Source organism: Dendronephthya gigantea, unplaced genomic scaffold (assembly GCF_004324835.1).
Source record: "Dendronephthya gigantea isolate DGI-Jeju-01 unplaced genomic scaffold, DenGig_1.0 000192F, whole genome shotgun sequence".
Taxonomy (NCBI): Eukaryota; Metazoa; Cnidaria; class Anthozoa; order Malacalcyonacea; family Nephtheidae; genus Dendronephthya; species Dendronephthya gigantea.
In genome coordinates this window covers 23,327-47,221 of record NW_021163202.1, presented here as the reverse complement: position 1 = coordinate 47,221, position 23,895 = coordinate 23,327, and the positions used below count along the sequence as shown (strand labels likewise).

The window sequence follows — 23,895 nt, the reverse complement described above, 5'->3', positions numbered from 1 at the left end:
ACTTGTAACAGCGCTGTCGAACGCTGTTCAAGCCTGTTCAAGAATGTTGAAGAGCATTCAGAAAGAAAAAGATCAATTGGATGCTATTCTAAACTCTTCGTTTACAGAAGATGACGACGCGGCATTAAAAGACATCATTGATAATAAATAAATAAACTACCGACTACTCGAATATCGTTTGTGAACAATGTTGTGTGGGCTATCATATTGTAAAAACAAGCAATTTTAAACAATTTTAATGCAGTGCCGAATTCAATTTGTATGCCGTCCGATCGACCGCGTCCGCATCGGCCCATCGGGTCGGTTGAGACCATTTTTCTCTAATATGTGCATAATTGTCATACCAACGCGTGTAACATGTTAGCACCTAAGCGCATGCGCGAGCGCACACGAGCACGCGTCATTAGTATTTACGTACTTGTTAGTTTGTGTTTGCCCATGAAAAACTACGATGAAAGTGGGAAGTAACACTCTGAAATGGCCATTTCCGAAGATCTAGAGCATTGAAATTCCAAAAATATTTCCCTCGGCGCCAACCATGGTGGCGCCTCGTGAAATTAGCCCCCCTAAAATATATTATGTTCCGCCGCCCCTGCAAGGAATTAAGGATCTAATTTTCAATCAACCCGTTAAATTTGACCCTATAACGTAAATGCTATTCTGAAAAAGACCCGGAGTACGGAGTGGAAAGCTCAATTAAAAAGATTTAATCCGGAGAACATTCATTGACAAACTAATATGCCTGGATTACAAATGTTTTAATATCTGCACTTGTTGTTAAAAATTTTCTTTTCAAGATGAAAAAGGAAACCATAACTTTCTAATCTACATATATATGGCATGCTTATTGGCGTAATAACTAGCTAAATGCTCAAACTAGGTTATAACAGAACTATCTTATACGCCCCACTAGACTACGGTAATACGTTTCTTTACACGGTAATACAGTTTTCTAACACCCCCGCATAGCTCGTATACCAGATATGGTGTTACGATATGCCATATGCTTTGTTGGTATGAGACGAGGCATGTGATTTTCTCAAAATGCGCGAGGGTTTCCTAACCCAGTAGCACACTGCACCACTTGCAATGATAAGAATCAAAACAAGAACTGGAACACCAATGACAAGAAGATAAAACTTCAATGTTTTGTTATCATCTGCAATATAAAATGGAGACATGAAACACACGTACAAACCTAGATAAAAGGTGGCTAAAGAAAGCAATCAGGAAAAATATTCAATCCACCACATGATGTAAAAACAAGTTGATAAGGTTGACTGTTTCTTCGATTGAAAAATATTTCTTATCTGTAAGTCTGTTAGGATTGTTGTCAATTTTGATTCTGAATATATTGTAAATCATACGTACCACATGTTTCTGTGTTAAGGAAACCACGTCTAACGCGACCTTCACAATCTGTACAAGTTGAGTTGTCTCCTCCACAATCTCCGCAAAAATCTACTTTTTTCCAACTGTTCTCAACTCCATCACAACCAAAGATAATAGGCTTGGCAACTACAAATTGTGTAAGTATGCCTTTGTTAGTTGCCAAAATCTTTCCTTAATTACAGTTACTATGATATAGTAGTAATTTTATTTCTTCTTGCTCGACAAGTGTTTTCATCCATGAAATACTGAGAGACACAGTACTTCTTGACACAAAAACCGGTTATGATAGGCCTTTTAAGATCATGAGACTTAAAAAGGAATGCTTTTTGTAAAATGTAACTTTTTACATGTATTGTAATTACATAAAAACTGGGGATTTATGAGAAGGGAAGATAAGAGTGTCAATTTACCGGATCAAACGAAAAGCAAAGAAAAGGAGGAAAAGATGCTGAAAATTGAATCGAAAATTTACGGAGGAAAAGAAATTGAGTTTCGACAAAAATAGTGATTGTAAATATATGGAAGGAAACTCACGTTTTTAAACGTTTTAAAGAGTTAGCGCGTGTTGAATGCCTATTTTTTGGTATTGATCACACATTAATAGGATAGAATAAAACTTTAAATACGCCATCTAATTCAAGCAAAAGCTCACTTCCAAGTAAATGCCCACATTTCTACTAGGATAAGACTATTCGCAATCATAAATTACAAAATTTGACGTCAGACTTGATTTTTTTAGAGGAAATTAACTTTCATGATATGACGAATTTAATGTATCGCTATTTCTTCCATGATGAGGTAAATCGTTTCATATTCTAACCAATATATGGCTAAACCCCCCCCCCTCCTCACTTAGTTGCTTCAGGGGTTGTTGAGACTGCCTCATTCTTGAAGTCCATAGCGTCTCTTTTTTTGGTGGCATAGATTCTACTTTCTTTCAGAGATCACGAAATTATTTGATAAAATTACTAAATGCTTCAAATTTTAGAACTGTAGCGGTATGTCGTTTTTTCAACCCTTCCTTACCAATTTTTGATAACTTTTTCTTTTTCTTTATCTTAATCAAAGATTGTAATGTTGCTTCACCAATATCTTTTTTACCAGTAATTGCGATATCAAACAAACATTCCTCATTCCCCTCACAAATACGCCTTGCTTCTTGCTCTAAAGTAAGATTAGAGAATAACGACCCGGTCTCGTCCAGAAAAGCTGGTATGAAGTTTTTATTGGAGAAGCTGTTGTAACTCTTTCCAGGATGGTATTTAAACAAAGTCATATTCCTCTCTACGATCCCTAAAAGTATGAAGGAAATAAACTGATCAATACTTGTAAGATGGAGGTCAAAATTCACTTCCTTTTCTTCCTGACACTAAGATCCTTTGTTTCCATGTTACTAGGCAGATTTTTGTTAGTTAAAAATATTTGCATGAATGTGCAGAACCCGAATTTACGAATCCCACACACACCAGACGATGATCGTGAGATCTAGAAATGAACTGAACAAGAACAATCGAAAATGGTGCAATAATATAAGTTTGGAAAATTATATAAAAATTTTAGGATTAATTTTGTTACTTAGGTTAGGTGAAATAATACACTCTCCTGCTGTATTTCTACTTTGTCTTTCGTTCTGCTTACAACCTGTACACATCTGTACATCGGTCGTTCTCATTATCCTCGATCTGCTTCCTTTCTCTTCTTATAAGGTTTAAGTGCCAAATCCACCTTATATCTAAACTTTTTGTTGTATCCATAGAACTGCATAGGTAAAACAAACTGTTCGATTTTCTCCACAAGAACTCTCCACAAGAAAATCGAACAGTTTGTTTACGTATGCAGTACTCGGAATACAAGAAAAAGTTTAGATATGAGGGGGTGGTGAATCACTTGCAGGTAATAACCAGTGGTGTAGCCAGCCCGACAATTTAGTCATGCTATGTTAATATTTTGAAAACAATGAATGTGAAAACAATGAATTTCTAAAGAAATGAACCATGATAATAACATAAAATTTGTATAGCATGACCATGAGATCCGCCACCGGTTATAACAAGAGAAAGGAAGCAGAGGATAACCAGGAACGACCAATGTACAGATGCAAAAGTTGGAAGCAGAACGAGACACAAAAAGAGAAAATGGAAAGTAAGAGAAATTGGTACACGAAAGGTGGGAATTGTAGATCAGGAGGAAAAGGATCGTGTTTATATAGAACTGAGATGACCTACGAAATTAAATGTAATGAATGTGACAATCTATATATTGGGCAATCATCGAGAACTGCGTATGTCGGTGGATGTGAACATATGAAACAGGTTGAATGGAAGAAGGACCATTCTATATTATGGAAACTTGTCTAGAGAAGCACAAATTAGGCGAGGTTCAAGATTTTAAGATGTCGGTCGACAACAACATTCGGAACGATGCTATGTCGAGAAAGATCTATCAGAAGGTATAAGAATAAATAAGGCAATAAGAATAAGTAATAAATGAGGTATTCCACTTAATGGAAGTATGTAAGTATTCCACCGGCTAAGGTATCAATGAGAAAATCTACCACAATATCTGAGGACACCACACAGACTTTTATATAAAGTATAAGTATACTTTAAGCCTCAAAATGGTCATTTCGCAGCTGTCAGATGTTTATGATGAGCTGTCAAATAATTACAGAACGCGTGTTCAGAAAAAAATGGAAAATTTGAACTTATTCAATAGAAAGAAGAATAGAAAATAAAGGGTTGTAAATTGTGCCTTTCCGAAAAAAAACCACTCAAAGTTGTTTTTGAGGCCTTAAAGGGCGCAAAAGCCTAGCGAGTATGGGGTGGTGTTTGAAGTGATCGAATAAAATTGCTAAAATGTTGAAATCAATTGGTAGTTGCCAGTATTGCGTTTAAGGTTTCGCTGATAACAATAAAATTATCCAAAGTTTGATACAAAAAATAAACTTACACTTCTGACCAAATTCAGTGTGAAGTTTTCGAAAACTTGAATTTGTGCCAATAAAACTTCCATTTGGTAATAAAAATTCGCGATCTTTGTTGTCATCCCAAAACCCAAGAAGACCAGTCGTTTTTCCTGGCAAAAAAAAGGGTGTTTAAATCAAGAAAAATAAAAACTAATATCAATTGCAATTACGTTTAAAATACTTTATAATGCGGCTAAAGGAATAGTTTTTCATCAGCAGTTTTCTTCTTTCAACTTTGGCTTAATTTGCAATATTCTTGTAGTATAATTATGCATTTAAAAATATTGAATTACGAATAGTACAGCGACAATTAACTCATGGTGAATCAGTATTACGGATTAACAAAACAAGATGATACTTTTGTTTCAGGATGTTCAATGTTGAGAAAATAGAGGAGGAGAAATGGAGAATATTTTCAATACCTTTGAATCTTACAGGGACTGAGATTTCATAAGTCAGGAAATCTTCTATTGCTGAGACATCAATTGAAACTCCTGAATTCATATATATTCCGAATTTGGCTTGATTTTGTTTAACAATAAAAACTCCGGTGAAGTCAAGTCTTGTTTGTTCGTCAAATACGACCCGCTCTCTGTTGATGAAGACGTCTATGGTTCGCCTGCTGTTGAACTCGACCTAAAAATAATAGTATTGAAATAGGTATACAAACCTATTCATTAACTGAAGGCGTTAAACATACCAATAGCAAGATTTTAATTAAAATTTGTTATTGTACGTTTCATGTAGAAGTACCAAATGCATCGAACAATCTCAACTTTGGCTCATTCAACTGCATGAAAATACCTGTGTAATGTCACTCTGTGCTGATTTAACAACAAATGCGGTGAGGGCCGTTGCCCTTGTTTTTCTTCCTGTGTCGTCGTGAATGGGTACCATCCGTCCTTGAAACTCGAGGTCTTTGCCATTGTTCACTTTCAGAAGAATATATTCACCATGACCATTAAATGTGTATAACGTTCCATCAAATGTTGAAAAATGAGGATCACCTCTTATGCCACCTGCAATTGGATTGAAATATAAAAATTGTGTTATATTTATAAATTGAAGATAAAAACATAAGATTGAAAGTTGCTTGCATGCATGCATGTTGATAAACCAGTAAACGTAGGTTTGGTGGGGCAATTAAGAAAACTGAATGCAATAACATAAATGTTTTCACTTTGTTGCCAGTGTATTCAAAACATGTTCAGAAATCACGAACTTGCATATGCTTCAAAAAAAGGGAGATTTTTTATAATCTGTTAAAATATCTCAAAAAATATTATCTATAAAAATATGTGCTCTAAACTATTAATGGATGAATTTCACTTCGGAAAAAACTAACCGCATATTCATATCCAATAGAAATAAATCTTATTCATTAAATAAATGAAAACATCCCCCCGAAGCCAGAAGTTTGCAAAGATCTTTACATCTTCTATCATTTTCATAGATATTTCTTTGATGATAAAAATGTGGTAAAACCAGTGCAAGCACTGTTTTATACAGCTCAGAGGTGAATGATTCGGAACGATATATTGGGTGAACTGCAGTATAACACTGGCAATTCGATATAATTGGGTAATTCATGCAGTATATGGGAAAACATAAAAAAATAATCACCAAACGGTGGAGGAATATATCTTGAACCATCATCGGAAGGTCTTGCATCGTAATATTTATAACAGTTGTCAAAATTGGAGTATTTGCAGCAAGCAAACCAAGGTATAACATCTCGTACGAAGTGAGCTAGAATACTACTTCCAGGAGATACAATATCAAATGTTCCGCCACCAGGAGGTCCAACCAACAGTGAGTTGCCTTTGTAGCAACATTGCTGACCTGTACCCGATGGACTATATTCAAAGCAAAATATCAAGTAGAAAAAAATTTTTAGAGGAAAAAAGTTTTTTCGATGAAAGACATTTATGATTTAAAACAGAGCATATTTCAGAAAAATAAAAAAATAACAGCTACGCTGTAGAGTGATTATAGATTTTAATCTAATAATAATTATTTCTTAGTGCCCTAGCTATTAATTTAAAAAAACTTTCAGTAATAGAATTATTTTTCAACAAAATCATTATGACGATTTGTCATGTGAAATTATACCCAGCCCATGCACCAACACAAAAATTTTCGAATTTTTCCGAAAAAAAATATATATCCAAGTTAATTTATAACTGAATGATCAGTAATTATTTATAGTAGGTTTGATTTTAAGCCATTATATGATTGATATGTATACGTTTAACAGCTTTTTTGCTCCTTGTTTTCGTATATTATGCGCTGATAGCTGGAGAGGAGCGCCGTGCCAAAACAGTCCTGCAATCTTTAAACATTAACGTACCTAGCGTCTCGGGATCGATAACAAGACGTACTTCCCGGATGAAAATAGTCACTGAGACCACCAGCTGAATCTTTTATAAATTGATTGTCTACTTCTATCTGTTGCGTACTTGTTGGACAAGGAGGCAATTCATCTATGTATTAAAATAATAATCGATAGAGCAGCTATTTGATATATTTTCGCGTATAGACGCTCTCCATTCCCAAGATAGATATTGTTGGAGAAAATATTGAAAATATTACATCATTGCGCTAAAAAAATTCATTTCGGTGACGAAAAGGACTTTGCTAGGGGTAGACTGGAATCAGATGCACTAGTTGTTCTTTTCAAAGAAATTTAAAGGAATTTTGAACTATTCGTAATGTCTTTCCAATCTTGACTTTCGCTTGTCAACTTTGCATTTTATAGTTTTCCATGCATAATGTTAATAACGGCATAATTATAGGTTACTTTTTCTAGATTGCAAAGGCGTGGACAGCGTCGATAAAGTATTGGCCAATGCTATTCCTTATCGATATCATCTATTCCACTGACTTGTAGGGCAAAATTAAATTAGTTTATTAATCATGGAATAGAAAATGTTAATACCTGGCTTCGAGCCAATTGCTTTGTTAAAAAATTAAATTAGATAACAATATGTATATCTTCCCATTAACAATGGTGGATTAAAAAGAGTCAATTTCCTATATAATATTTATTCTGTATTTCTTATGTAATTTCAGTTGCTGAACAAATTCAAGTTGCGTTCAGCGTCCAGTGATTATATTATGAAGTAATTTTGCTTGGTCAACGCTGATATTAATCTTTTCAGAATCACTGGTGTCACGATTGAATCCGCGCTTAAAAAATCATTTCTCACCAATAAATTTTACAAATTTAAAAACTTTGAGCACACTCCTTTATAAAAAAGAGTAGATAACAAAGAATACGGAAAAAATACGGAAAAACACGGAAAAAAATATAGTGTCGAAGTACAGAAAATAATTCTATAAGAAAGTGAAAGTGATCTCTATTGTTTTGTTTGTAAATGTTATTCGCCTTTGATTCGTCACGCAGTGAGTGACTTTTAGTTACTTTAACTCGCAGTAAGTAATGATGCTACTCGGAAGTGTGTATGCGCCATTTATACGCGCTCTGCAGTATGCAGTCCCATCTATTTTATAACATGTAATCGTTGTTGGTAATGGTAAAGAGGGAAAAATTAATGCAGCCGTAAATAATTATTATATTACCTGCCATTTTTTGAATTTTCTCTTTGTCTTGAAGTGAATACCAAGTTCTGCAATATGCCTCACTGACATGCGTTCGAGTTAAAATAAATGGAGCGCTAAAAAGTCGTTTTGCAAACTTCAAAACCTTTCTAATAAATCGTTTCTCTCTAACTGGGGATGGTATGATGCTGACGATTGCAACTGCAGATTGTGATTTTATATTTCTTCGCCTTCGGTTCCCTCTGCAAAAAATGACGAAAGATGTAACGACCAACACATGGTGTTTTTTTGTCATTAGTTACTGACACGGTATGTAACTTCTTATATTTTTTTGTCAATTTCTACCTGCGGCCAAAAAGAGCATTGTTAAACAAGAATTTATATGGTGCTAAAAATTATACTCCGTAATTTCCCGCTATACTTTTTCCCGCGACGGCATGAAATAAAGACGTACAGCGGTTGGAAATGAGCTCAAAAATGTTCAGTCAGCCTCAGGACCTTATAGTCAGGGACTTGTATAATGTATATGAGTTGGTATGCATCTAATTTAGGACGGGCAAACTAAACTGTTTTAGGGTAAGTTGACCATAGCGGTCAACATGGTAACGCCAACCATAATGCCGGGCGACGGGCGAGACATCCGAAACTGACGACACCCAAATACATCACATTCACTATAGTGCTAACTGGCAAACCAAAAAACGATTTGAATAATCTGAGTTGCTTATATAGTTCAGCGTTGGTGCGTTTGGGGGTGGTCATTGGTAGTAGAAAATGACTGGCACTAACACTTTGCAAGAAAATTACCATGAGACTTATACAAAAGTTTCAAATTGTGGCTTACAACTTTAAATAAACAGCGGTGGGCGTGCACTGCCTATTTCCCCAAATCTTTTTTATAGAAACATAATTCGTACATCCAACCTCGCAAGCCAGGCTCTTTTACCTACGCTTCTCGCGGCCCACGCTGCGGCAAAGACCCTGGTCAAGGCTGGTCATGTGATCCTTTCGTTAGGTTTATCCTGTGTGGGGATGGGGTGGAACACAAGTAGCGCAAAAGTCACTTCCGGTTAAAACAGCATGTTTCTGAAGAGCGAAGATCGAGCGCAAAATAGCCGGTTTCGACGCAATATAAGATAAAACGATCGGTAAAATGGAAAGAGGATCTAAACTTCTGATATTCCTGGCTTGTTTACATTTCGCTAATAGAAATAGTTTATATTCTAATGTTATTTTAAAGCCAAAGCAAGTAATTTGTTTGGAAAAATTGTTTTTTGGCTCGGATGTGCTGGCGGTTCTTCCTACAGGTTATGGGAAATCACTGATATATCAGGTTCTACCGTTGCTGTTTTACTGCATGCAAAGAATCGTTGCAAGGAAGCCTGGTTCAACGTTCCATCAGTGAATGCGAAATAACCTGTGTCGTTATTGTTATTTGCCCTTTGAATTCGCTTATCAACGACCAAATTCGGAAGATAGTTAGGACAGGCCTTCGAGTGTCTGTTTTGAATGTCAACAGAACTTGTGAAGATGCTGAAACTGATTCTATGGACGAAGAAGTGCTCTGCGATGTGGTTGACCGTGAGAAAAAAGAGAAACTGCTTGCTGGTTATTTTAACATTTTGTTTGCACATCCTGAATCACTGTTATCCAGCAGATTTGGACGAGATCTTATCAATAGTCTGGTCTATCAAAAAAATGTTTGTGCTCTTGTCATTGATGAAGCGCACTGCATTTTAGAATGGTATGTATATAAAGTGTTTTGAAAAATCATTGTTGTTAATGAGCAAGAAATGTTATTTTATATTATAGCTAGACAGAATACTCTAACCGTGAAATGCACAAGCATATACTTTTGATTACTATATTTATCATTTATGTTACTATACTAACATGCACTTTTTGGTTTTAGGGGAGATGATTTTAGAAAGGATTATGGAAAACTTGGAATGCTGTGTGCAAGTTTTCCCAATGCTCCAGTCCTTGCATTAACTGCAACTGCAAATAAATTGGATAGAAAAAATGTTAAAGAATCGCTTGGTTTAAAGAATTGTGCAGAGCTGGTTGCAAATCCTGATCGTAGGAATATATTTTATGAAAAACATTTTAGAGAAGGCCAAGATATTGATTCTATTGAGAATATCTGTAGACCAATTGCCAATGACCTAATGGATGTCACCATCAACTATCCATTGACAATTATATATATGCCACTTAAATGGTGTGGCTTTGTATATAGACTGTTTGAGAGCATCATGGGTTTGTATCAATACTACCCACTCAATTCTCCACCTGTTCTAAAAAACAGACTGTTTGCACAATTCCATGCCCCCCAAACAGCTGGTATGAAGGAAGAAATATTGTGTCAGCTGAATTCAAATCAATCAAAGCTCAGAGTTGTATTTGCTACAGTTGCCTTTGGAATGGGAGTGCATGGACATACATTCAGTTAGGCAAATTATTCATATTGGGCCTCCAAGAACTATAAGGGAATATTTCCAAGAAACAGGTAGAGCAGGAAGAGATGGTGAGTTTTCAAAAGCTATCCTATATTTTAATAACAGAGATATTGCCAAGAACAAACCAGGTCTTCAAGAAGAAGTAATGACATACTGTCATTGCAATGATAAGTGCCTCCGATGGTCACTTTTACAGTTTTTGGATGTTAAATTGCCAGTACCTGTTTCACCTGGACATTTATGTTGCACTGTATGTATGAAAACCTGCAAATGTAGTGAGTGTAGTTTAGATACTAGTAGTATGTAAGTATTATCATTGAGGCATTGTTATTTCCATTGCCAATTAGGCTCAGTTTTTGAAAACTTGAAATCACCTTAACCCATTCATATGAATTGCACTATAAAATTCTATACTTAATTGGTATTTTGCTCAATCTCACAATTCAGGTCTAGGTGAGGGCATTTGCAATTAATGGGTTAATGTTTTATAATATATGTGTACCTATAATATATGCATAGACATCAAATGAAAACAATATATCTGGTGAATTTCTGGGACAGCACAAAAAATAGTTTTTGCAATTATTTAAACTTTATAAACACTTAAATTCAAATTTTTAAAGTTGAAAATTTAAATTGTTCAGTTAATATATTATATATATTATATATATTATATATATATATTATATATATATATATATATATATATAAATATATATATATATATATATATATAATATAATATAATATATATATATATTATATATATATTATATATATATATATATTATCAATATCAATATCAATATATATATATATCAAAACAAAAATTAACGAATGGTCAACAAAATACTATTTTGTTCATTTGATCATTCATCATTAACAATAACAATAATTCCCATTTAATCTTTGACAAAAAAATCATTAAAACACATTGTTAAATATTTGCTATTGTGTGCTTCATCATAATGATTATCATTTTATTACATTGAGATTGTTTCTTCTTCATCTTCTGAAATGTCTACTGGTCCATGTTTAAGAAGGTTTTTCTTATGTCTTGCTAACCAGTCATGAAATGCGTTAGTGTCTAAAGCACTTAGTGTACGTGTCTGATGATGCATCTTCAAAACATTCATGATGACGATTGCCAATGTGATGAAATGGTTTTAATTCCATGAGATCGTCAATTATGATTTTTTCATCATTCTTGGATGACTTGTGGCTATGATGGGATGATTTACTCTTATTCCCACAGCCAAGTCAAGATTTTTATAATAGCTATATACCACCTGCTGCTCGACTGAACCGTTCATTGACTATGTGTCTTATTTGCACCCATATCTTTAGTCCTTTTTTTAGCTCTCTATTCATAACTTCTTGAAGATCTATTTCCATATTATGTCCTGGCCACCTCTCAGGTGGCAAGGAAGCCATCTTGTCTGGTGAGCTTGTGCTTCAGTGATAAACATTTCAATCGCATAGGCATGTAGGAGGAATCACTCTGAAATGTTTAAAAATAACTTACGTAATGTTGCTAACCGGTCACAATCTCCCAGTCTCACTGCCCCGTTTAAAATCTTCGAAATATAAAGAAGAATTTTATAAGCCAATTGAGTATCTCGCACACGATCTGGTTGCTGGTCATCAGGCTCCCGTCAATCATGTGAGGTTGAGAAGAAATATTCTCAACAAACTTATCAAAATTGTATCGAATACGACACCTGTCACCATTGCCTTGTACTACATCAAGAGTGGAATATGATGACTGGGGATCATCAAGTGTTGACATGCCAAATATCCAAAAAAGCAGCAACTGTAATGCCGACCAACACTTAGAAACAATTGCTCGCATTCTTCAAAGTGTTTCACATCACGAGTAACATTTCTTCGTTGTAGCTTCTCTCGAAAGAACCTGAGGGTGCCTGCTGCTCGCCCAGAATTCTTGTAGAGTTTCTTCAAAATTAACAGAAAAACCAAAGAGATTTGCAATTATTTACAATGCACTTAATTGCTCAAATGTTATTTTGCCTAAAGTAAAGCTAATGAATAACATTTTCTTATGTTGAGTGAAGTGCCGTAATTGTCGTTTTGGAAACGGTGTGTTCGATTGCCTGACTTTCAACATGAATCTATATTTCAGGGATAGAGCAAAAATTATATAAAATTATGCCGAACAAAAACTCTCTAGACGAAGTCGATTATATGATTATTTACAAATTGAATACGACATACATACCTCAGGCGTAAGTTCTGAGGAGACATCTCCTGTAGTAAACGCCGTGGAAAGTGTTCGACGACTTTTGGATGATTTATTACGAAGAGTGTCTGTTTTTGCACTCTTTTCAGCAGTAGGTACAGAAGGGGAAAGTTCAATGCATCTCTTTCGACGAATCATGAAGTTTTGGTTGTCGTGCACCATGTTTTTAAACTTCATGAAGTTATCCAGTCGTCTTTCACAGGTCGGCATACAAGATTAGGCAGTGAATCCTCACGCGGTAGCTTTTCACCATGTAATAATTTCGCAGAAGCTAGAACGTTTACCCCTGCCTTTTTGTAAAGGTTTTTACAATGTGTCCGATCGACTATGCTGCAACATAGTCTACACATACACTCTGAATTCAAATTCGATCTTGCGTATACCTTCTTCGGAGTTTCTTTTTGCTGCGCCATACTACAACTATATTTACCATTTAGTTTGTGTGAACCGCGATTTTTAGTATATATTGCGTAGCCGCAGTACAAAGCCACCTGGACTTTGACAAATGCTAAAAATAGCAGAACTGGCATATTGACTTTGTCACCCCTCCCTTAGAGATGAACTAAGCGCTAATTAAAAACCTCCCATATTTTGGGAGGTCACATGACCAGCCTTGACCAGGGTCTTTGCCGCAGCGTGGGCCGCGAGAAGCGTAGGTAAAAGAGCCTGGCTTGCGAGGTTGTCGTACATCTTCATTCGTACATTATCACATTTTGGTGTAAAAAGTTAATTATTTGTATCTCAAATTATTAATTTGAAATTTAATTACTTCCTGCCAATGAACGCATTTCGCCGAATTTCCAAGTTCACTTCCCCTGTTTATCGGCGAAAATCGTTTGAATCCATCTTAATATGAAAGTTGGTGAACCATCGACAACGTAAAAGCAATAGCTATACTATGACCAAATACGGCGCCATTTTGTCATCCCGTGTCGGTTGTTAACAATTTCGCATTGTTATTCTTACATTCAAGCCCTTTAATTTCAGCATTAACAAATACGATTATGACCTTAATATAATAATAAAGGATTTGAGATTAAAAACAGGAACAAAATGTGAGCAAAACATCGTTTTACCACCCTGCTAAATTTGCACACAAACAATCAATGCAGATTTTGCGCGAGTAAAAGGACAGGGCTCTGGTATATTTCAGGATATAACCGTTTATTAATTCATTGGTTTTCAGTCTTTGTTTATTTGCAGTTATTAGGCATTTGTTGTCGCACGCAACTTTTTTCTCTTCGTGTGAAAAGAGATCAACTCCCCTGGCATGTCCTTATAACGTTCCTCGCACGAAATCTGTACGGATTGTTTTGAAAGACTCGGGTACAAATTTAAAATGGCGCTGTATTTGGTCAGAGATGGGGATTTGCGTTGTCGATGTTTAAATTGTTGAAATCTACTAAAAAACGTCTTAAAATTTGTTAAAAATGTAAATGATATTATCACGCCTCAACCGACGTTCATATTTCGAAGAATTCAAACGATTTTCGCTGATAAACAAGGGAATGAACTTGGGAATTCGGCGAATTCAGTCGAAAAATATTAACTTTTTTACACAAAACAGTGATAATATATTATCTTAAAATGTACAAATTATGTTTCTATAAAAAGGATTTGGGAAAAAAAGCAGTGTACGCCCTCTGCTGTTTATTTGAGGTGTAAGCCACAATTTGGCACTTGTTTAAGAATATTGCATGGTCATTTTCTTGTAAAGCATTATTGCTAAGAATTTTCTACTTACCAATGACCACCCTAAACCACCATCTCTGAACCATACAAGCAGTTCTGATTAGTTAAAGCTTTTTTGGTTTAGTATATAGCACTATAATGAACGTGCTATTTTCGGGTGTTGTCAGTTTCGGATGTTTCGCCCTGCATTATGGTTGGAGCAGCGTTACCATGTTGACCGCCATGGTCAACTTGGACGTACAAAAGACTATTATTAAGCTAGTCCAATTAATTGAGAGGGGGGGGGGGTGTGAAAATTCATATATTAAGGTTTACATACCGTAGAAACAATAGCTTGTATACAAAAGAAATTAGTCGGGCATAAAAAAGAAAATATGAATATTCACCCCTCCCTATTTACGTTTGTTTGTTATAGCGAGAAACGTTAAATGGAATACAGCCATGTCCGCACTAAATACCTACATTGTATTTCCTGAACTACTTTCTTCGCTGAAATCAAGAAGATAACTTCCAGAGTTTTTGATGTTTTTAAAACTTGCAAAGCTACCATGGTGAAGATGGAAGTCAAAAGTATCGAATTGAGATATTTCAATATCAACATGTGTGGTATTGATATCATTTTGATCCCAAGTTAAAAGAGTTTTTGTTGAGTTCACCCATCGTTTCATTTCAAGGCCGTCTATGTCTCCGGGATTTCTTCCTAACGGAACTAGGTAGAAGAATACATACAGTAAGCAGTTTCTTATTTTAAGGTAAAATAACATATTTATATCTTATTTAAAAATGAAACAAAATAATTTACTATACATTGTTGCAAAAAATGAAAGGAATTTGCTTTTCATTTCATTTTCAAGAGAAGTGTTTCTCACAACTGCGTGTGCAAAATTAGCGTAGACGGCCTGGCTATTTTGTCCTCCTATTTCAAAATTTTCATGTTCATGGAATATGAAAACAATCAATTTCTCAAGAAATTAAACGAATAATTAAAACAAAAATTTGCATTGCAGGCTGGCCATATAATTTTGCCATTAGTTAATTGGTTGCATTTTTTTCAGCCCCCAAGAGAAAAGCTAAAAGCACATGATGAAGATCAGATTTCTGGAAAACACCGTTAATTGCATTACGTTCGTTAATTACATTAACTGTTTGATCTTACTTGATCGGAAAGTACCGGTAAAATTGAATGTTACACCACCATCCAAGGACAATTCAACCGGAATAAGACCTGTACTATTCAATGGAGGCGTGACGCAGTATGCTTGTTCTGGACCGATCAGCTCTGCTGCTGACTCACTATCGTTATTGAAGCGGCAAACAATGTCGTTATAAGCATCGTAACACGGTCCTGCGATGTACACCACAGTTCCTCCTAATTCAATTCCTGACCTCGGTGAAAGTTCTAAATCTATAGATAAGTCATTCTGTAAGTTCAAATGTATTATATATAATCCTTTACAGTTATATTGACTCGAAAGGCACAAAGGTACACCCTATAACGTCATCTCCTCCTATCCATCTGTATATTATATTGTATGATAGCAACTTCTAAGTAGTTTATTCTGGTTTGGCAATTAATTTGAAATGAAGTGGAGATATCACCGTAAAATTTTCTCTTGTTAGCTATAGCTCATGTATATCTTGATTTTACAAGATGTTATCCTTCGGAGTATGCTTTTTCTTTTATTTTTTCAAATTGTCTTCTGATAATGGCTATTAGATGAATTTGTTTCGAGTAACGCTGCATGCATGTTTTAGTTTTATTGCATTTGACGGCACCTTTTACCAATCAAAATTCGAGCAAAGAATAAAAATATTCGACCCTAAGTACAAAAATAATAAGTGATTTACTATACAAAATAATATGTATATATACCGTATTGTTGTGTTAATGCAGATACTGAATTGCTGGAGTAAAGGTAATAAATTCATGAATTTCACATTAGGCGTTAGGTATTTTCGTTTATATTCATAAATTAACATATAATTGAAAAGATCTTACCGCCACCCGTTCTACATCCGGTATTTCGAACTGTCTCTCCATCAACCTGAAATATCCACATCCCAGGAATTTTGTAGTTTGATGTTGACGTGATGTTTATAATGGCGGGAGTGCGTGATTTTGGAATATTAAAATATCGAACGTTATCCCCTGCGTTGAAACCAGCCTAATAGAAATATAGTATAGACAACTGTTATCACGACATAAGCGACGAGTTGGACAAAATAACCATAATTGCAAAAAAATAATCTTGAATAATCTCATAGTACATAATTGTAATTAACACAAACCTGCGCTGGAATTCTGTTGGTACTATTGTGGAGACCGAAAGTCCATTCAATTTTGTTGTAGTAAAATATTGAAAATGAGCTTACTCCGTCCGTTGCCAATATCGCCTGAAAGGTGTTCTATAAAAGAAGTTTGGTGCATGTTGCCTCAAAACACTAGAAATCTAGAATTTTAAATTGTTTGCATTCTAAAATTTGAGTAGCTATATTCATTTCATATTTTTGCCTCTGACCTCCAACAGTTCGATGTAGAATCGCTATATATATATATATATATATATATATATATATATATATATATATATATATATATATATATAGGAAACAATTGTAACTACCACGGCCAGAAGTAAAACTAAAAGATTTTATTAAAAATATACTAAGCTTAAATTTTCGGCCACATGCCGCAGCCTTCTTCAGAAATTAACTAACTAATACAAATAAGTCCAATATATAAGGAGAAGAACATGCATAATACATAATACAGATTATAGCCTATTGTTGAGAAAAGTCATGAGTGCTATTCAAACCACCCAAATTAGTCAGTAACATTCCTATCCAAAAGTTCTCACACTTTCTTAAAGAGGATTTAAGAAAGTGTGAGAACTTTTGGATAGGAATGTTACTGACTAATTTGGGTGGTTTGAATAGCACTCATGACTTTTCTCAACAATAGGCTATAATCTGTATTATGTATTATGCATGTTCTTCTCCTTATATATTGGACTTATTTGTATTAGTTAGTTAATTTCTGAAGAAGGCTGCGGCATGTGGCCGAAAATTTAAGCTTAGTATATTTTTAATAAAATCTTTTAGTTTTACTTCTGGCCGTGGTAGTTACAATTGTTTCCTATATGTCTTTGCTACCGAGCAGTGTGGGAATACTTGTTGGTTATATATATATATATATATATATATATATATATATTTGCCAGGAAAAGCGACAAAAAACGTTTTGCATATATATTCGTAAATTACACGGAACAATAGAATGGAACAAAACAAACAATAGAATAAGCAAATCGACTCCCTTTGTTTGTTCGGAGTAAAACTGTAATTAATAAAACTTTTCGTCTCGCGTTCTTATATATTTTTTTGAGAAAAATTATTCAGGATCATTTAAGGAGACATTTAAGTTTGCATCACTTGAATTATTTTGTATAAGACAACCGTAACGCATAAAAAAACTATCTTCTTACGCGCCGAGTGGAGGCTGCACCATAGTAAGATACATTCAGCCAAGTGACAATCATAACCCATTTTGCTGCGAATCTTCTTTGCCGAACGAAATATTTTCTAATTTCATCGGAGACTTTCGTTCGAACAGTAAGCTTTTGAGTTTCTCGGTAATAAACAATACCCCCATTTGTTGTATCAACATCAGCCCAAAATGGCGTAATAAGGCGACGATTATTTCCAAGAGGGAAAGGATCAGGTGTAAACTGCGACACTTGGGAGAGGAAGGAAATAACTCCATTCGTGTTTACCTGAACAAGAATAGGCATTCATAATAAAAAACGGACTTCATGAACAAGTTCGTTGCTCGACCAGGAATGTCCAGGACATTTAGGCCAAATTAAGATTGTCTTGGAAATATTAATACCATTTTTATGAACTATTATAACCAATCAACATCGTGTATGAATGGATTGAAAATTGAAAACATTGACAATTATATATGATTGCTGTATTATTGTTGTAATTATTATATCGAGATAAAATGTTTCAACTTATCGTGCGAAATGTTGAAGTCGCAAAGATATATATCTATAGATATCTATATATATATATATATACAGTCGTTATCAAAAAGGTTGTCATATGAAAATATATATAAATACGTAAATATCAGTCACGTGATTTTACTGCATACGTTAATTTTATGGGAAATCCGTGAAAATCTTTGTGAAAAATTTCATAAATATAATAGTAAGTTTAACAATATTGATAACGACTGTATATATATATATATATATATATATATATATATATATATATATATATATATATATATATAAATATATATATATGCAAAAACAACCCATTTGCGAAAACGTTGGCCGCAGATAGATAGATAGATAGATACTCGAAGTCTAATTAGAATTGCATATGAATACATTTGCATGGGATTTCAATCATATTACACAACATATGCAATTCTAATTAGATTTCGGGTATCTATCTATATATCTATCTGCGGCCAACGTTTTTGCAAACGGGTGTATTATATATAATTATAATATATAATATATATATATATATATATATATATATATATAATAATTATATATATATAATATATATATATTAATAATATATATATATATAAATACCCATTTGCAAAAACGTTGGCCGCAGATAGATAGATAGATAGATAGATACTCGAAGTCTAATTAGAATTGCATATGATTACATTTGCATGGGATTTCAATAATATTACACAAGATATGCAATTCTAATTAGATCTCGAGTATCTATCTATCTATATATCTATCTGCGGCCAACGTTTTTGCAAATGGGTGTATATATATATATATATATATATATATATATATATATATATATTATATAATATAATATATATATATATATATATTATATATATAATATAATATATTATATATTATAATATATAATATATATATATATATATATATATATATAGGTGTATTTGTTCTTCTGCACATGCAAGTATAACCAACCGGGCAAGCAGAAAATTCTACTTGAACGCAGTGCGAATCGAACCCGCGACCTTCGCATTTCTAGAACGATGCTCTACCGTGTGAGCTACACGGCCAAGTTGGGAACGACTGTGATCCAACATAATGCATCCAGACATAATTTAAATAGGTAATAGGTATATATAAAAAAAGTAAAGAAATTTTACATTATTGGGCAGGTATTAGTAAGGGGTTAACGTGTTTACTAGTTGCTACGGGTATAGTGTAATTTGAGATTTAGGGGGCGATTGATGATTTGTAGCTGTACGAAGTAGTTTTATGCATTTACTCCAAATATAAGTAAAATCGTGAAACAATTTCCTTCCAACCTTTCTGCCAAAGGTATCATTTTTTTCATCGGATATAATTTAAATAGGAAAGCATGCATAACAAAGGAATTTTACATCATTGAATAAGTATTAGGAAAGGTTTAATGTGTTTACCAGTTGCAATGGTAAGTGTAATTTAAGATTTAGCCCGGCTTTCCACAGGAGGTAATTTTGTGCGAAGTGACAGTTTTCTTTTGTTTCAGAGCTTTCAACAGAAACCATCTGAAACAAATTGCTCGAATACAAAGGATAAATTCGCTTTATACCCGAAAAATATCGCGTATTAAATCCAGATCTTCTGTGCGCGCATAGACTGAAAACAGTCTATGAGTATAATTGGCCATGTATTTGTCCGTGATAGCGCTATGTGGACAAAAACATGTCTCTTATGCTAAAAAATGTTAAAATTAATAATGAATAAAACAAATTTATTTTTTGTTCCATTTATGGTATATTGAGTTATGTCTTTTGAAACAGGGAAATAGGCATTTTCCAAATATCATACCGGATGCTGATCTCAACAATTATCCCTGTGACTACACCAAAATACCACCAATCGAATCCTTGTATAAAAATTCCTATATATGAAATTTCGCAAGGTCGAATAATAAACGAACTACGTTTATGCGCATATTCGGAAATGTATCGGCTTCGGGACACAATGGAAATTATCCGGCAAAATTTACCTGCTAAAATCCCGAGTTCTTTTATCTGTAGAGACTTTAGAGCCTCGGCATTCGATTGTTCATTACACAATGCTCTAGAATCGTGAATCTCATTGGTTTACAGCAAGATCTCAGGCCTCAGTGACTATGAGCCCATGCTATTGTTGTTGTTTTGTAATCGCAAAGTTTTTTAGCGTTTATTTCAGGAAGAACCGAATGCTAACGAGAACGGCCTGTCTAGTGAAGAAGAGAATAACCTAAATTACCTTTTAACTGAGTCAGAAAGTGATCAAAGGCAAGTATAAGTATTGCACAGATGTTGTCGCGCCATGGTTGAAGGAGAAAATTTACATACGACACAACCGCAAATGTATACCTTTATTGCTCAGGAGAATTCTGTGTAAAATGAAATGTAATTAAAACTATATCAAATAATTAAAACTATAACATAACTCTTAAAATATGGTAAATTTTGCGAGAATTTAATATTAATTTGGTGATATATTGTCACACAAATCAAATGTTCGTACCGATGTCAAAATGTATCATGATGCATGACGCATTGCATTTGGAATATCCACATGGCCCGGGCATTTAATTTTGCATTTTTGTCTTAATTACAGTAAAAATAATACTACGCGAATGTATGTTCACCCTCTTACTGTGATTGCGTAGTGAACAAAGTGAAGAAGATCAAGTTGATGAAGAAGGTAATGTTGAGGAGAGGGGGGGGTGGGCAGGGGTGGCAGTTGAATTTGCACCATATTATCAATCATACAATCATGCAGATGTTAAATACCATCTTTGCTTTCAAGGCGGCCCTCAGAAATTCATTTTGTAGGCCCTGACCTGAGAGGAGGAATGACAACTGCCTTGGAATTTTTGTAGCCCACACCAGCAGCTATGCCTACATGAAGATTTTAGGTGGGGGCCTTCATACATATCTTACCACTGAGGGAAGATACGAATGAGAACGAAATAATTAATTTGATTGCAATTTTAATATATTTTAGTATAATTCATATTCATTCTGCAGTCGAAAAGTATTGGAGCACAAAGTCTCTTTATCATGGTCTTTGGGCTAGGAAAATACTTACACGTAACCGTGAAGCCGTTATGGCACTCCTGCATGTAGTAGACTCTGCTAATGAGGCCCCTGGTGAAAAACTGGGTAAGGTTGATGAGTTCCTTCCATCATTTAAGGAAAGATACCATCTATTGTACCAACCTTACCAGAATTTTGCAGTAGATGAGCGAATGGTGGAGTCCAAAGCTAGGTTAGGGATTATAGGCAGTGTATGAATAGCAGATAGCTCAAATGGCTATTCAATGGTTTTGAAACATATGTTTTGTCATTGTGATGAACTCTGTTTCAGATAAATGCACGCATTTTATTTCGAATAAAGGTTTTTTTACTCTGTGCACAAAGTCTGTCTATTATTTGAACTATGAATGTTTTGCTTCATCGACCATCTCGTGGTGGGTATGAGTGCTTGTTTGTATAAGATTACAAGCTTCTGAAGGAGATTAAAAACCTTTCTTTCAACTTCGAGAGCACAAAATACCAGTTATATATAAGAATGTGGGCAGTGACATATTGGTTTCTGCTTTAGTATTCGCCATGGGCGTTGGTTAGTCTCGGACCTCTATTTTGCAAAGTATGAACAGGCTGTGAATTGCAGAAATAAGTGAAAAAGTTCAATTCTGAATGATTATTACTAGCACCATGTAATATACGTAAATATATGACTGTGACATAGTTTCAAAATTGAACCTATGCAAATGTGTCACCTATAACCAGATTTCAGCATTTCTGAAGCATAAAATTCAAAAATTATAAAAAATATATATGCATGATTTTTATCAATTACCCTGAAACTTTGCAGAAATAATCCCAATAAAACATAGTAACTTTTCATCTAAACAATATTTTGATAATTCACATTGTTTTGCCGTAACTAGGCAACATTTGAAAATAACCTCAAGGCTTTAATATAATTTATGCAAATTCATAGAATTTTTCGTCGCAAAATTGCCTTTAAATTGGAAATAATTTTCTCTACTTGGTAGCCAACGTTATGAGCTTTTGAATGATGTATTTTTTACCGGAAAACACAAAATGTACGCCGAGAAAATCGCGTTGGAATCGGTCTCTTCATTTGTTATGTAATTCGATCGGCCAGTGACAAAGAGGTGCAATCTAGTTTCACTTTGAGCATCTAAATCTGGCAAGTTGCAGATTTTAAGCTATGGAAATTTTTCTCTTTAGGTGATGAAATTATGCAGAAAAGTCTTTGAATGCCATAATAGAAGCGACCAAAAACTCGATTGTGCTCTGATAAACAAAAGTACGATTGTACTGTACTTATTATCTACCCAAACGAAACGAATTTGAAGGAAATAAATAAGAAAAACATACAAGTTAACGATAAAATGTGAAGTACTTACAAACAGAGAATTATGTTCTTCATCAAAAAAAGGAAATGGGAATGCAATATTTATGCGATCTGAACTACCATCGTCATTAGGTGGTACCGAAGAATCTCCATTGCTTGGCCCATAAGGAAAGAAGTCTTCAAGTTCAATACGCATGTACACAACCTGGAAAAGGTTCACGAAAGCTGAAGCTATTAAGAAAGGCTTCATAATTTACGTTTATTCAAAAACTGCTTCGCTAGTGGACGTTTTCAGTTGTAGACTGAGATGCAAATGAAACAGGGGAATTTATAAGTGCAAGCTTCCACTTTTTGTGGTCCGAATATTGAAATTTAAAATATTGAAGTATAACAAACGAATAATTCAATAACATTTCGTGCCAAAACAGAACCAGATAGCTTTAATCTTCTTGAAGTATGGATAACTTGACAAAATATATATTTGTGTCCGGTGGAAACCTCTTCATGAAGTCTTAAATTTAAAACAAAACACTCAACGGACAAGAACGTTTTTGCCGGAAGTGAATGCAACCGGCTTCATGGAAGCAAGTTGTTGGTAATCTTAGTTAATCTAATTGAGCTTAACGTATTAAAAAACCACAAATCTAAAGCAAATAACCTTTGTTGTTTTCTGATTAATGAATCAAGTACGATGAGTGATGTAGCCGGCATCGATGATGGGGGGCCATATATATTCATATATTCATGTTAACAGTCGACTGTAAAGGCAATCGATTTCGATAGGAGTTTGCTATTGCATAGTGCATACCCTCAATGTGTACCAGTGTGTACTGATTTAGTCATTTGTCATGCGAAGTAAATGAAGAAACAAATAAGGGACATATAGAATTGTTGTGTTAAATTCATATCCTGTTCCATCAACAAGAGTGCATGCTGCTAATTGTATTACATTTGAGTTTCGAAATAATTGTCCGTTTGTGAAAGGCAAAGTAAGTAGAATACCGACATCTTTTTATGTGACACTCGGGCTTCTTTTACCACGATTAACTAGACTCTATATAACAAAATCTCAAATTGCGACAGAATAACTAGTAACACTTGTACAGCGTTTCCACATGCAATCAGAACTGTCAGCGGCGAAAGTATGCCAATAAAGGTGTGGCGTTAATCCCT

At 34.4% G+C, this 23,895-nt stretch overlaps 1 protein-coding gene across 2 annotated transcripts; it reads right to left on the bottom strand.

Annotated features, from left to right (window-relative positions):
• Positions 1-717: 717 nt before the first annotated feature.
• On the bottom strand, positions 718-23,011 carry LOC114538961 (sushi domain-containing protein 2-like). Of its 2 annotated transcripts, XM_028559800.1 has the most exons (15): positions 22,775-23,011; positions 17,812-18,099; positions 16,616-16,732; positions 16,326-16,491; positions 15,483-15,731; positions 14,789-15,035; positions 7,940-8,160; positions 6,708-6,840; positions 5,981-6,213; positions 5,162-5,376; positions 4,780-4,993; positions 4,342-4,467; positions 2,419-2,685; positions 1,372-1,518; positions 718-1,159 (listed from the first exon to the last, which is right to left on the bottom strand). In XM_028559800.1, exons 1-15 carry the CDS (start codon positions 22,970-22,972, stop codon positions 990-992), a joined length of 2,991 nt encoding a protein of 996 aa, XP_028415601.1. In that variant the 5' UTR covers positions 22,973-23,011; the 3' UTR covers positions 718-989. The 2 variants fall into 2 exon arrangements, with proteins under 2 accessions (XP_028415601.1, XP_028415602.1); XM_028559801.1 differs by lacking the exon at positions 17,812-18,099.
• Between the last annotated feature and the right edge of the window lie 884 nt (positions 23,012-23,895).

Excerpts from the sequence above, each read along its gene's own strand:
- LOC114538961 (XM_028559800.1), bottom strand. The coding sequence starts at position 22,972 with ATGAAGCCTTTCTTAATAGCTTCAGCTTTCGTGAACCTTTTCCAGGTT. Across the intron at positions 1,519-2,418 it reads GAAAAAGTTATCAAAAATTG|TTGCCAAGCCTATTATCTTT; the intron begins GTAAGGAAGGGT and ends CACAATTTGTAG. Across the intron at positions 1,160-1,371 it reads CCTTAACACAGAAACATGTG|ATGATAACAAAACATTGAAG; the intron begins GTACGTATGATT and ends TTTATATTGCAG.